The sequence below is a fragment of the Raphanus sativus genome, chromosome 4 (genome assembly GCF_000801105.2).
Source record: "Raphanus sativus cultivar WK10039 chromosome 4, ASM80110v3, whole genome shotgun sequence".
Taxonomy (NCBI): Eukaryota; Viridiplantae; Streptophyta; class Magnoliopsida; order Brassicales; family Brassicaceae; genus Raphanus; species Raphanus sativus.
In genome coordinates, this window is record NC_079514.1 from 44930920 (window position 1) to 44943981 (window position 13062).

The 13062-nt window shown below is 36.0% G+C and overlaps 2 protein-coding genes across 2 annotated transcripts; both read right to left on the reverse strand.

Moving 5' to 3' along the window:
- Positions 1–2981: 2981 nt before the first annotated feature.
- LOC108854945 (peroxisomal membrane protein PMP22) lies at positions 2982–4901 on the reverse strand. The gene is made up of 7 exons (XM_018628622.2): positions 4537–4901; positions 4321–4419; positions 4135–4236; positions 3717–3792; positions 3570–3640; positions 3343–3428; positions 2982–3241 (listed from the first exon to the last, which is right to left on the reverse strand). The coding sequence occupies exons 1-7, from the start codon at positions 4606–4608 to the stop codon at positions 3190–3192; spliced, it is 558 nt and encodes a 185-aa protein (XP_018484124.1). The 5' UTR covers positions 4609–4901; the 3' UTR covers positions 2982–3189.
- A 2559-nt stretch (positions 4902–7460) lies between these two features.
- Positions 7461–8759, reverse strand: LOC108854944 (agamous-like MADS-box protein AGL97). Its single transcript, XM_018628621.2, has one exon. The coding sequence runs from the start codon at positions 8570–8572 to the stop codon at positions 7637–7639; it is 936 nt and encodes a 311-aa protein (XP_018484123.1). The 5' UTR covers positions 8573–8759; the 3' UTR covers positions 7461–7636.
- Positions 8760–13062: the final 4303 nt, after the last annotated feature.

Genomic DNA, 13062 nt, shown 5'->3' on the forward strand with positions numbered 1-13062 from the left:
TTTTCATGAACAGATCAAGTTTCAAGTAGGTACTAGATTTTGACCCGCCCTTAGAAGGGCGGGTATATTTTTTGTTTTACATTTTTTTATAAATTTAATTTTTATATTTATTTTTTTATTTACGTTTTTTTTTTCATTATATAATATCAATATACTAAAACAGGAATATGACCTATTGATATATGTGTGGTCAAATTATTTTACGATAATTATTAAAACTTCTTATTAATTATTTAAAAGGAATATTATACAAAGAAAAATATAAATATGATTAAAAACATAAATATAAAATTAAATTTCTAAAATATGTAAAACAAAAAATATACCAGCTCTTTTAAAGACGAATCTGAATCTAGTCAATACTATTAAAATAGAAACATAACATATTGATATATGTATGGTCAAACTATTTTAATACAATGATTAAAACCTCCTATTAATTATTTAAGAGAAATGTTATACAATGAAAAACACAAATATGACTAAAACATATAAATATAAAAATTAAATTTCTAAAAGAATATAAAACTAAAAAATATAAAAGGGCGGGTCCAAATGTAGAAATCTATTTAAAACCCGTTAAACTAAAATCTGTAGAATATCGGATCATGATCATAATTTTTAATTTTAATTTTAGTTGTTTAGTTTTAGTTTTAATTTTATTTTTAAAGAAACATAATTTTTATGTTTGTGTGTTTGTATAATCATATTCTGTATGATATGAATTTAATAGAATATATAAGTTTTGTAAGTATGTACATGTATCATATGGTAAGGCTTGGTTTTTTTGTCAATATTCAGTTCAAATTATTTGTTTTTTTATTTGAACATAAAAACAGGAACATAGGGAAGTTACGAACGGTTAACAATATTCGAAGCTCAAATTATGGTTTCATATGCTGAGGGAAGTTACGAACAGTTAACAATGCTCTAGATATAATTATATTATATTTTATGCAGTTATTTTTTAAGTTAGACCCAACCTTTTATTAATTGGTCATACAGAAGAATTAATATAATAGATATATATATATATATATTTAATTAGATTTGATTATCTAAAATAAAATGTACTTTTAACTTTTAAAATATTAAATATTTACATGTGGAGTTCATACATTTCAGTTATGAGTCGTATAGGTATATGTATATGTAGTAATGTAACAAATAATTAATAATTAATGATAAAGGATATTAAGCATTGGAGTTTGAGTTAAATCGAGAAGTAGTAATAATTATTTTCAAAAGTAACCGTCGCCATATATAAAGATTGACAAAGAAGTGGGTTCCTATAATTATGGAGATAAAGTGGAGTAAAAACTGAACAATAACAACGTTTGCTAAATTAATAATATTGATATATGTTTGACTTTTTTTTAAATTGGACCTAACACATATCAATTGGACATATTGAAGAATTAATAGTATTGATTATCTTCCATCAGCTGGTCTCTTTGGAGCTATATACCCTAAGAGGGTGGAATCTTCTTCCACTCATGCTCGAGAGTTGTCCTAAACTACAAATCCTTAAAGCTCACCAACGTAAAGCATTTTCATTAGTTTTGATGATCTAATTGTATTTTCACCACAAAAATGTAATTCTGATTGCTAAATTAATCTGTTAGTTTTTCTCTCTGGTTCAATAATCGAGACAACGTCGCCGTCGCTGCTTCTTGACGCCGATAAGGCCTCTGGTCGCTGGCGTCGGGAGACTTGCTACATCTTTCTCATGGGTTTTCTCGCTCCAAGTCAAAGCTCTCGTCTTGTTTCTTGCTTCGCACTTACTCAATCAGTTTCTCTGGATCTGGTGTCGTCGAAACTGGAGAAGATCTTCGTGGTCTCTGCTCCGGTTTTCAAGACCACTGGAACTGCATCGTTAACCGGGGTCTCTCGGAAAAGTTGTACACGGTTCACCTTTCACCTCTTTCCCTACTCTGAGCCCGGTCTTCACATGCGCTCCAGATCTGAGAGGTCCTCCGTGGGATGTTCCGGATCTGAGCAGGATAAAGCTCAAAACTCAGCCATAAAGAGCATCTCAGGCCACCGCGGTGCATCATCTTCGAGTTATAAACGGGGTTCCGTTTCTCTTCTCGGTGGTTGCTCAACCCCCAACACTCCAATCATCACAGCCTTCTCTCCTCCATCTTGCGCCACCGATGAAGTGTTCCTTCACGTTTCCGCACGCACTCTCCGTTCCAGCTCCGCCTCCCATCCCGGATCTAGGGTTTCTCCAGCCAGGCTGGTTGTTAATGGGCCAAATTTCAATTGTTTGTGGGTCTGGCTCAATACCACTAAAGAAGAAAGCGGTCATTTGCTTAGTCAATCAATACCCACTGGTTTGATTAGTTTGGCTAGTTTAAAGATTTCTAAGGGGTTCCTTGGGATCTATGTTATGCGCGTATTGCTATATCAATCTTATAGGATGAATTGTTCGGTGGTTTCACCGACTTTTCTACCGGTACTATTATCCTCTTCTACAAAGAAGAGAATCTTATTACCATGCCTCTTTTCTGTGAAAGGAGATGATTCCTCGGTTATTTTACCGAGAGTTTGCTTCAACTTACTCACCGGTTTGTCACCTTGCGCAGCGGTCTGTACGGGATTTGAAGGTGCAAACGAGAAGACTACTTCGGTTCTTCTCGTTGGTGAGAGTTGGCTTTCAACGTCACAATATAAGATGATTAAATCCCAGCTGTATGGCTTTGTCGTACATGCTTCCTCGACGCATCTAAGCTTTGGCTTGAATTCGCTGTCATCTTCTGATGAAGACTTATCATGTTTAATCTTAATTGCTGTTGTAGCTTATGTTTATTTTCCAAGAGGATGTCTAATTCCCTCTGGTTATTGTAGTTCTTCAAGTTGATTTAACGAAAGAAAGTTTGTGTTCAAAAAAAAAATGTATTTTCACCAGTTGGCTAGCGAGGTCAAGGTTATTAATTCACGTCTCCTTTTTCTTACTACTACTAGTTGTTAACATCATATTTAGTTGTTACTTTCTCTTGACATTTAATCGACGAAAACAGAGTCTTTACTTTACGCAATCAACGAGTGTGGCTTCTTCTCTTGTTGTATTCTTAGAGGGCTAGAGAATTGTTTCTGGAAAAAAAAAGGAATTGCAGATTGTACATAAGATACAGTCCTTTGAGCTTTTCTGCAATTCGGGAAAAGGATTCTTCCAGATTCAGGTCTCTATGCGTTCTTGATCACTGCAGATCGGGCTTTCAGGTTCAAGAAAATGCTCCTGGATGTATATGCGGAAGAAAAAGATGTTACAACAAATCTTTTTTGCATGAAAATTTTTGATAGCAAAACCTGAAAGAAAGACTATAGATTTGCTTATACCAGCAGGAGGCGATGAAGCTGCCGAACAAGACGCGGAATTGCAGAGGTACATACTGATAATTAATCCATCCCACAATAGGCCAGAACTTTGTGTTACATACAATAAATTTCACAAACAAGATCAGAACACCACCAAATTGAACAACAATGTCAAAAAATGCAACATAAGTGTTATATGTTTTCACGTTTTGTAACTGAAATATAAAAGTTATTATGTTTTCTTTTACCTTCCAGGCTGTTAACTGTATGGTAGAGAAGTCTTTCCCAACTTTGTGCTTCACTAGCTTCCATGGCCTCCCTGTAAAAAAAAACGTTGCAAAGATTTTACTCCCACTAAAGAGAGAAACAAAAAGGGATTGAATTGTGAGTTGTACCTTCAACTACTAAACCATAGTAAGACATAAAAAGAAAGTTGTTCCAAGGAGAGGATGTAACTTGTTCCAACAAAACCTGCTCCAACACAGTTTTCTTGTTACTTAAAAATACTCGTTCCAAAATACAAGTAAGTTTCTAAATAAAAGAGGTGACTTTCTAGCTCTAATTCAGAGTTCCAAGCACATTCAACTTCATAATGCAGCAAAAAAGGTTTCAGGATATCCACATATATCTCAATATCAACTAAGGAAGAAGCGTTCAAGAGTAACATTTACATAAATTTGCTGCACATATGATCAGATTCATCCAAAGGAAGGTATGTTACCACACCATTTATTAATGCATTGTAAAAGAGGAGGCTTGTTTGGTAACTAAAAAAGAACAAAACATTTGAAAGCGAAAGAAATAAAGAAAAACCTTTTTGGCTACAGTAGTCTTGTCCTTCTTGCCTTTGAAAAGAGCATCCATCAATTTGTGGAAGTAGTGAGCAAATGGCCCACCATAACATAACCCATACAACTACACAGAGATGATCATCATCACTTTCGGAAACAAGAAAAAGGTGTTGAAATGATAGGAGGAGAAGAGAGCAAAGGAACGAACCATAAGGAGAAGCAATCTACGGAACTGAATCTTTTTAACTCCAGAGATCTTCTGAGCTATGGCATCACTGCAACCTGCCAAAACTCCAGCAGTGATCGCCTGACCCACAGAAACAAACATACAAAGAGTTAAAAAGAGCTCAAAAAGACAAAAAAAAATTATAACGAAGAAAACCATAACGAAATGATGATCATCGAATAATCAAAAAGTGAGGACCTTGGTTCGTAAAGGGTGAGCTTGGAGCTGAATCAGATATTTCCGCCATGCGTCTTTGGCATAATCCGACATGGCCCCAAGATATAGTCCTGATTCTTTTATGTCAAAAGAAAAAAAAAAGAGATAGAATGGAAGATAGTTAGGAAGAGCTAATGAGCAAGAAGACTAGGAGGGGATCCAGATTTGATTACAAGAAATTAATCATGTTTTTGCCTTTATTTAAACAGAAAACAAATAGATTTAAGGGTTAGGTGGAGATTCTCTTTGGAGTATCGAAACAAATAAACAAACACCTAAATCAGGAATATTTTTTAGTCTGTGCCTAAAGAAATTGCATCTCTTCTTGTGTTAGTCCACAAGTTGTCATGTAGTTTTCTGATTGGCTGTTTTATTCTTACAAGAAAAAGTTAGGTTAGAGAACAAATACAGTAATACTTAACACAACTATTATCTGTCTATTCATAAAACAAGCTTCATTGCTGTCCATGTCTATTTGCAGACTTTGTTATTATTGTTCACTCCAAGATAATTGATCTACCTAATTATGAATTTATGGTGCGACTTGCCTACTTGTTTTTGATGCAGCTCTTTCACTCTGCCATCCTGGGCATATTGTCCAAAAACCAAAAAAAAAAAAACAAATCTAACCAAGAAATCAAAATTGAACCAAAATTTACAAAAATGCGAATGGTTTCTATTTTTTCAAACCAAAAAACCGAAACCGAACAAGTACCTGAATATTTTATTATAATAAAATAGTGATTATTTTATTTTTTACATAAAATATAATTTATAAACAAAAATTCTAGATTATCAGAATTACCGATACTTTTTGTTTTTACGGGTTTTCCTTAATTTTTTGAGTTTTTGGTTTTAAACCCAAAAAACTCGACTATCGCTAATTCGACTCCGCTTTGGATTTTATAAAAAGAAAACTGAATTGAACCCAATATTACCCGAACCATTCTGATCCGAAAACATTTGGTTCCTAACCACCCCAACTCGAATAATATGAAAACCGAATAACCCAAACCGTAACAAACCAAAAATCTGAATGCCCATCACTAGCCCATCCTGGTCATATCTTTGATTTCATCTGATCTGATAACCTGTTGTCAAAAAAAAAAATCTGATCTGATAACCTACAAATAATCTGATTAACAAGAAACCTGAAACATTGATCAAAACACCACAATATATATATGTACAAACTCAAGTCCAATAAGAAGAAAGCAAACAACAAGAGGATTCATAAGAAACAAAGTTTGATAGCTTTTTTTGTCTTTAACACAGCATAAGGAGAATTGCCCATATCAGATTTTTTTGGCTGTTGCAAGGTCTCTTCTTTGGCAGCATCAAACACGAAAAGTCCCATACCAAAAGTAACCATGACACAGTTTGAATTTCACAAGACTTGGGTTTTATTGCAGAATGGTTTCAGGTAGACTGTACGTATTACTAGAAGCTGCTTAATGAGAATTGATGTACTTGAGAAGAATCAAACGTTGTTTCTTAGCAGATGAGGATTTCAGATTGGTACATCCCAAAAATACTCAATCTCCTCAAGATGATACACATTGCGCATTAACGCTGAGCTTGGGAATTCTAGCTCCAATGCTAGATATAGGTTAATTGTTAAGGAAATATGTTATACTCTGAGGTTCTCTTTGTAATAGTTAATACTTGTGTTTTCCCTATGTACACCTCTGTATAAATACTCTCTCGATACCTAATGATAATGTACTCAGTCTTCTATCTATATTAATTGAATCACTAATGCAGAAACTGCATTGTTGCCTTCAGCATTCATGGAACTTACTCTGCATTTCAGGTGACGACAAAATATTAAGTCAAATGAAAGAGATGCTAAAAGTATCTACTTGTTTTAGCTTCCTATATGTTCACAAATAATCCAACATGTAAGAAAAAAGCAAGGAGAATATAAAAAGAGGCTATGATGGTGAAATGAAGTTTTTAAAAATTTGATGACCCACCACAGGACAAAAAAAAAGGATTTTATGTATCATTGTAATAGCCAAGTCGATGTTTGATGGAACAGGACGTAGTGATGGAGTTAAGAAACCTGAAAACGGATCACAGTCATCATCACTACTATGGAGAAGACAGTTAAGGAGCAGCATGTCCCTCTAAAGAACCTTCGGAGTGATGCAATATAACCAACAGATGAGAGAACATATATACCGAGAGTGATTTCTATATTTTTGGGCGAGCGAGAAGAGAAAAGATTGTGGAGTGGAACTCGCCAGCAAAGTATCTAGTGGAGTCGAAGAGAAAGGAGAGGAAAGTGAAAGGAAGACCCTTTTGGGCGACATTTGTTTGATGTTTGATGCGAACCAAATGGTTTGATCAAGATAACCGAACCAAACCGGAGACTTGGCTAAGAAGATAGAAGGTATTTCTTAATTTTCTAGTTGCTGTTTAGTGTTTCCGTAAGTGTATGATTTTGATCTCCATATCTCCATTTATTATTATGTTTACTAGTTCTTAGGATTGTGGAACGATCCACTAGTATTCTTAGTTTGTATTTAAGAGGATTCATGGGTTTAGAATGGATATGCCGAGAAAAATTGTATTAACTCGTTCTTTAAGTTTTTGAGATCTATCATTGTTCCTCTGTTAATTGTTCCTCTGTTAAGTAGTGGAAGGCTCTCTATTGTATGACTATTTAAGTGGAAGACTTTGACTTTTATAAAAAAAAGCTATAAGTTTGGTTATTTAGGAGCTTTCGTTACTTATGAGTTGGACTTTGTTCATTCATATGACTGATGTTTTATCTCGCTTGGTTGCGTATACATTTTAAATTTGGGTGTGACTGATTAGATGCTCCAAGTTTGAATCTAAAGATACTAAGGAGTTAGAAAATATTTTGTGGATTAGAAGAACGTATGCACTGCAAAAAGCATAACACAGAACTCAATCTATACCATTAATGAAAAACTGAAGGGTTTGAGTATGATCAATTCCCTGAGATGGAAAATTGATCAGAGAGATTGTTACATGAATAAGATATAGACATAAGAAACAAAGTAAGTAGACTTGGAGAAGTTACTAAGAGAATAACTAATATACTCACTCCTCTTCAAGACTGCAGAAACTGAGTGAGATAATCAGAGAAGTCGGTGTCTTCATTCAAAGCAGAGGCATCATAATCACAAGCTACATAGTAACTATTACTCTCTTGAGTAGTAGTAGTGGTAGTCTCCACAAATCCATCACCAGACTCCAAAAGCCAATCGTCAAGGAATAGTGAAGTGGTGTCCAAGTCAAAATCAATGAGTTGATTGATATCTTCTATCTCGTAAGCTAAACTCATCTCTTCAGTTGAAAAGTCGTTGCTGTCTGGAACACAAATATCAGATGGGAAGATGAGTGGTTGATCCACGGGCTCTGTCATCTTGTTGTTGTTGCGGGGAAGACAAAAGCTTTCACAGGTAGACATGATGTGATCAAGCTCCTCCTCCTCTGTCATAACATTGTTGTTGCAATCTAGGGTTTTGTGGAGACCTAGGGTTTGTTCCACTGTGGGTTCTGTTTTCTTCATCTTCTTCAGAGGAGGAGGAGGTTGCTCTTGCTCGTCAGCAGCGTCATCAGCACGCAACTCTTTTATTTTTGACAACAACCTAGACATTGAGTTGACGGCACGGTTCAATTCTTGGAGATTCTTGGATTTGAGAAGAGCGTTGTCCTCCCACCACTGAGGTAACCCTAATTCTTTTCTTGCAAAACAGATCCCAAGGTCCTCCTTATCATCTCTTTCTTCTCGTACAGGACGCTCTCCCGTGAGAAAAGCGTTGACGATGGAATCAACCGAAGAATGACCGAAGGAGAAGAAGCTTACGTTGGAGTTAGCAGAAGGAGGTGTCGCCAATACGGCGATCTGTGCGTCAGTGAGAAGACAGAGCTGTGCGATTTTGCTATGGAGACCGTAGGTTCGTTTCGTGAAAGTCGTCGCCGCAGATTCACGTTTCGCGATCCTCTCAATCGTAGGCTTTCTCTTTGTACCTTTCTTCACCATTCTTCTCTTTCTTTCGAGAACAAACAGAATCAGAATCAGATTGTGTTTTGCGAGAGCTATTTTTCTTTGTTTTGTGTTGCGTGTGGACAAAGCAAAGTGATCGATGGACTCTGGTAGCTCTCTCTCAGTATCCCCTATATATTAATCCTGGAACATTATAACATGTTTTGTACCCACTTGTCATCACTATGATGATTCTCAGAAATCCTTAGAAAAATATGTTGGTCCATATACATATATATTATACTTTTTATTAAACTAATTATCATATTAATTAGTAGTCTTAAATTCTTTCCTTAAATTAAAGCTACGTAAGTTTATTTCCTTAAATAAAAGCTACGAAATTACCTAATATGATTAACGTATATATGATAATTAATGATTACAAATCAAAAATATTTGATAAAAAAATTTGTATCCTCTACATTTTATTTTAATTAATATTATAAAAAATCACTTAAACATATTTAAAAAAATAGATTTTTCATATATGTTATATTTTGAATTTTTTAAAACGTCTATAAACTACCAAAAATTGTAAGATGTTATTAAGATGATATTTTTTAGAACAGAACCTGATCCGAAACGAAATATTTTGAATATCGAATATATCGAAACCAGATTTATACACTTAAATATATTAATTATTTTTAGAATTTAATATCTAAAAGAATATAAAAATATATAAAATGTTATTAAGTTGTCCAAAATACTTGAAAATATTTACAAATAGTTAAAAATACATGATTAAAATAGTTAAATGATATTTAAAATACCAATACTTCAAATATTTATTGATTTCTTATCCGAATATTGAAGCTAACCAAATTTTATGTTAAGTTTAAGTATTTTAGCTTGCATTATACACATTTATATGTTATAAATAATTTTTTATTTTTATATTTTGAGAAATATAAAGTATATACAATTTTTTTTAAAAAATAAAATGAGTTATCTGAGTTCAAATCCAAACCGAACCCGCAGATCCGAACCGGATCAAACTCACAAAAAATCGAAACATAACTGGACCGAACCAAACCAAACTGAACTAAATGGTATCCGAATGTCCAAGCTAACCAAATTTTATGTTAAGTTTAAGTATTTTAGCTTGCATTATACACATTTATATGTTATAAATAATTTTTTATTTTTATATTTTGAGAAATTTAAAGTATATACAATTTTTTTTTAAATAAAATGAGTTATCTGAGTTCAAATCCAAACCGAACCCGCAGATCCGAACCGGATCAAACTCACAAAAAATCGAAACATAATTGGAACGAACCAAACCAAACTGAACTAAATGGTATCCGAATGTCCACCCCAAATCAAATGTAAAAAAAATCTTGATAACAAGATGCATTCTAATTGTAATATTTCAATACAACATATTTTAAAAAACTCATTCCGCGCATGGCGCGGGTTATCATCTAGTTATGTATATATAGACAAACAAATTAGTGAATGGATTGGATTCTGTAACGGTCATAAAATAAGAAAATCTTTATTTTGATTCTGTTTGTTCAAAAACGGTAAAATTTTAATACTAGATGACGGCGCTGTCATTACTAGAGTCTGAAACCGATGCCGGTTTACTGATGATCCAATCCCAAACCCTAATCAAAGTATGTGTAGGTGCCGTTTTTCAACAAGTTAGTTGTAACGGATTGGACTCTACAGAAACAAAAATAAAATAAGAAACATAATTTCAATTATGTTGTTCAAAGATCAATTCCACTCCACAGCGGAGGAAGCTAGTAGAAGTCAGTTTTTTTTTTGGTCTAATAGTAGAAGACAGTTCATCAGCAGTTTCAGTGCCAACTTCTCATCACCAACAAGAACAAGGAACAAAGACTCGGTTCTCCAAAAACGGCTGTTCCAATGTTTGTAAGATATAAATATATCTAACTGTTCCAGTGTTTGTGAGATTACATAGTTTCGATCAACAAGGAGAAACGGCTGTGTGATAATAGTCAAATAAGCTTTTTATTAAACAAGAGATTTACTCGCTGGGATATTTCGTCAAACACCTTCAGGACTCTTTTAACAAAGACTAAACATAAACAAACTCCATAATTAAAGCTCAGAAGCAGATTGGCATAACTATTCAAGCTCTTTCACCACGGATTCTCCTAGCGAGCTGTATATCCTTAGGCATGATAGTGACTCTCTTCGCATGGATTGCACAAAGATTGGTGTCTTCAAACAACCCAACAAGGTAAGCCTCGGCTGCCTCCTGTAGAGCCGCGACGGCGCTGCTCTGGAACCTTAGATCCGTCTTGAAATCCTGAGCGATCTCACGAACGAGACGCTGGAAAGGAAGCTTGCGGATCAGAAGCTCAGTGCTCTTCTGGAACTTCCTGATCTCTCTCAATGCCACCGTTCCTGGGCGGAATCTGTGTGGCTTCTTCACGCCGCTGGTGGCCGGTATTAAAGTACTATCGACGGCTAGTATTTCATGACATCATCAATCCGCGTGATTCATTTTTGCTAATGTTGATCCGACAGATACTAGAAAGATAACTTGTTATTTACGTTGAACCTTTACATCATGTATATATACAACAGACTAGAGAGATAACTCCAAACATACTTAGAGCTTATCGTAATCTAACTCAATCTTCTCTATACTTATCTCTACCGTATATTCTCTCTAACAACCCAAGTCGGTCTAGAGCTATCTAGACCCTCCTTAACACTCCCCCTCAAGTTGGAGAGTGTAAATTACATACTCCAAACTTGAATAACAAGTATCGAAATGCCGAGCCCCCCAAAGCCTTTTGTCATGATGTCTGCTAACTGCTCATTTGTACGAACATGGACTGTGGAGATGAGCTTCGCCTTCACTACATCTCTAACCGCATGACAGTCAGACTCTATATGTTTCGTTCGCTCGTGGAACACCGGATTCTTTGCAATATAAATTGCAGATTTGCTATCACAAAACAACTCCATAGGCGTCGGATGCTGAACTCCCAAGTCAACTAGCAATCGCTTAAGCCACATTAACTCCTTCAAAGCATCAGACATTGCTCTATACTCCGCTTCTGCCGACGAGTGTGACACTGTATCCTGTTTCTTCGTTCTCCAGGCCACCGGTGAGTTTCCCAACAGTACAAGATACGCAGAGAGCGATCGTCTAGTGCGAGGACAAGAATTCCAGTCCGAGTCACAATACGCACGAACCTGCAGGTCGCTGTCGGCTCGCAGCATGATTCCTTGATCCGGACTCCCCTTCAAGTACTTGAGAATTCTCATAGCCGCATCCCAATGTGCTTCACGAGGCTCATGCATAACCTGTGACAGAACGTGAACAGAGTAGCACAAGTCAGGATGCGTAATGGTCAAATACACAAGCTTCCCAACTACTCTCCGAAACTTGACAGGATTCACTAGCAGGGGACTCTCATCCTTCAGTAGATTATGATTAACTTCCATAGGTGTAGCAACAGGTTTACTCCCAAGCATTTCCAACTCTTCTACAATGTCTAAGGCGTATTTTCTTTGAGATAGAAACATTCCCAAAGGTCCTCTTGCAATCTCTATTCCAAGAAAATACTTAGCTTTCCCTAGATCCTTCATATGAAAGCACTCACTCAAGTACTTTTTAAACTTCACTATCATCTCCAGATCATCACCAGCGACTATCAAATCGTCTACATAGATCAAAACACGCACACTCTTCTTGTCTTTAACATAAATAAATAGCGAGTAATCTTCGTATGATTGCACAAACCCAAAACTCGTGAGGGCTTTTGTCAACTTCTCAAACCAGCACCGTGGGGCTTGCTTCAAACCATATAAAGATTTCCTCAGTCTACACACTTTGCCTGGAGCATCAGATTGGAACCCTGGTGGCAAGCGCATGTACACTTCTTCCTCTAACTCACCGTGCAGAAAAGCATTGTGTACGTCCATCTGGTGAACCTCCCATTGCTTTGCTGCTGCAACCTCCAGTAGTGTCCTCACTGTATCCATTTTCGCCACTGGCGCAAAGGTCTCCTCGTAGTCTTCTCCCTCCGTCTGATGGTTACCACAACAAACAAGTCTAGCTTTGTACCTCTCGATCGTCCCATCAGCGTTATATTTAATGGTAAAGACCCACTTGCTTCCTATTGCCTTCTTACCCTCAGGTAAGTCAACCACATCCCACGTCCTGCTTAGTTCCAGTGCATCAACCTCTACTTTCACTGCCTTCCTCCATCTACCATCTTTAAATGCTTCTTTATAGTTTCTCGGTATCAAACCCGCGCTCACAGGCTGCTAGGAAGGCTTGATGATGATCTGAAAACTGAGCATCACTCACATAATTAGGGATGTCAATTGGGCTGTCCGAATGGAAGTGGACATGTCCAGATGAGCTTTTTTTTGGGCGTTTTTGGTCTTGATGTCCAAATAGGTCCATGTCCAAATAGTCCATGTCCAAATAGAACCATGTCCAAATAGTCCATGTCCAAATAGGACCATGTCCAGTTGGACTGTCCATGGAG

Excerpts from the sequence above, each read along its gene's own strand:
- LOC108854945 (XM_018628622.2), bottom strand. The coding sequence starts at position 4,608 with ATGTCGGATTATGCCAAAGACGCATGGCGGAAATATCTGATTCAGCTC. Across the intron at positions 4,237-4,320 it reads GTAGATTGCTTCTCCTTATG|TTGTATGGGTTATGTTATGG; the intron begins GTTCGTTCCTTT and ends ATCTCTGTGTAG. Across the intron at positions 3,242-3,342 it reads AGCTTCATCGCCTCCTGCTG|GAGCATTTTCTTGAACCTGA; the intron begins GTATAAGCAAAT and ends ATATACATCCAG.
- LOC108854944 (XM_018628621.2), bottom strand. The coding sequence starts at position 8,572 with ATGGTGAAGAAAGGTACAAAGAGAAAGCCTACGATTGAGAGGATCGCG.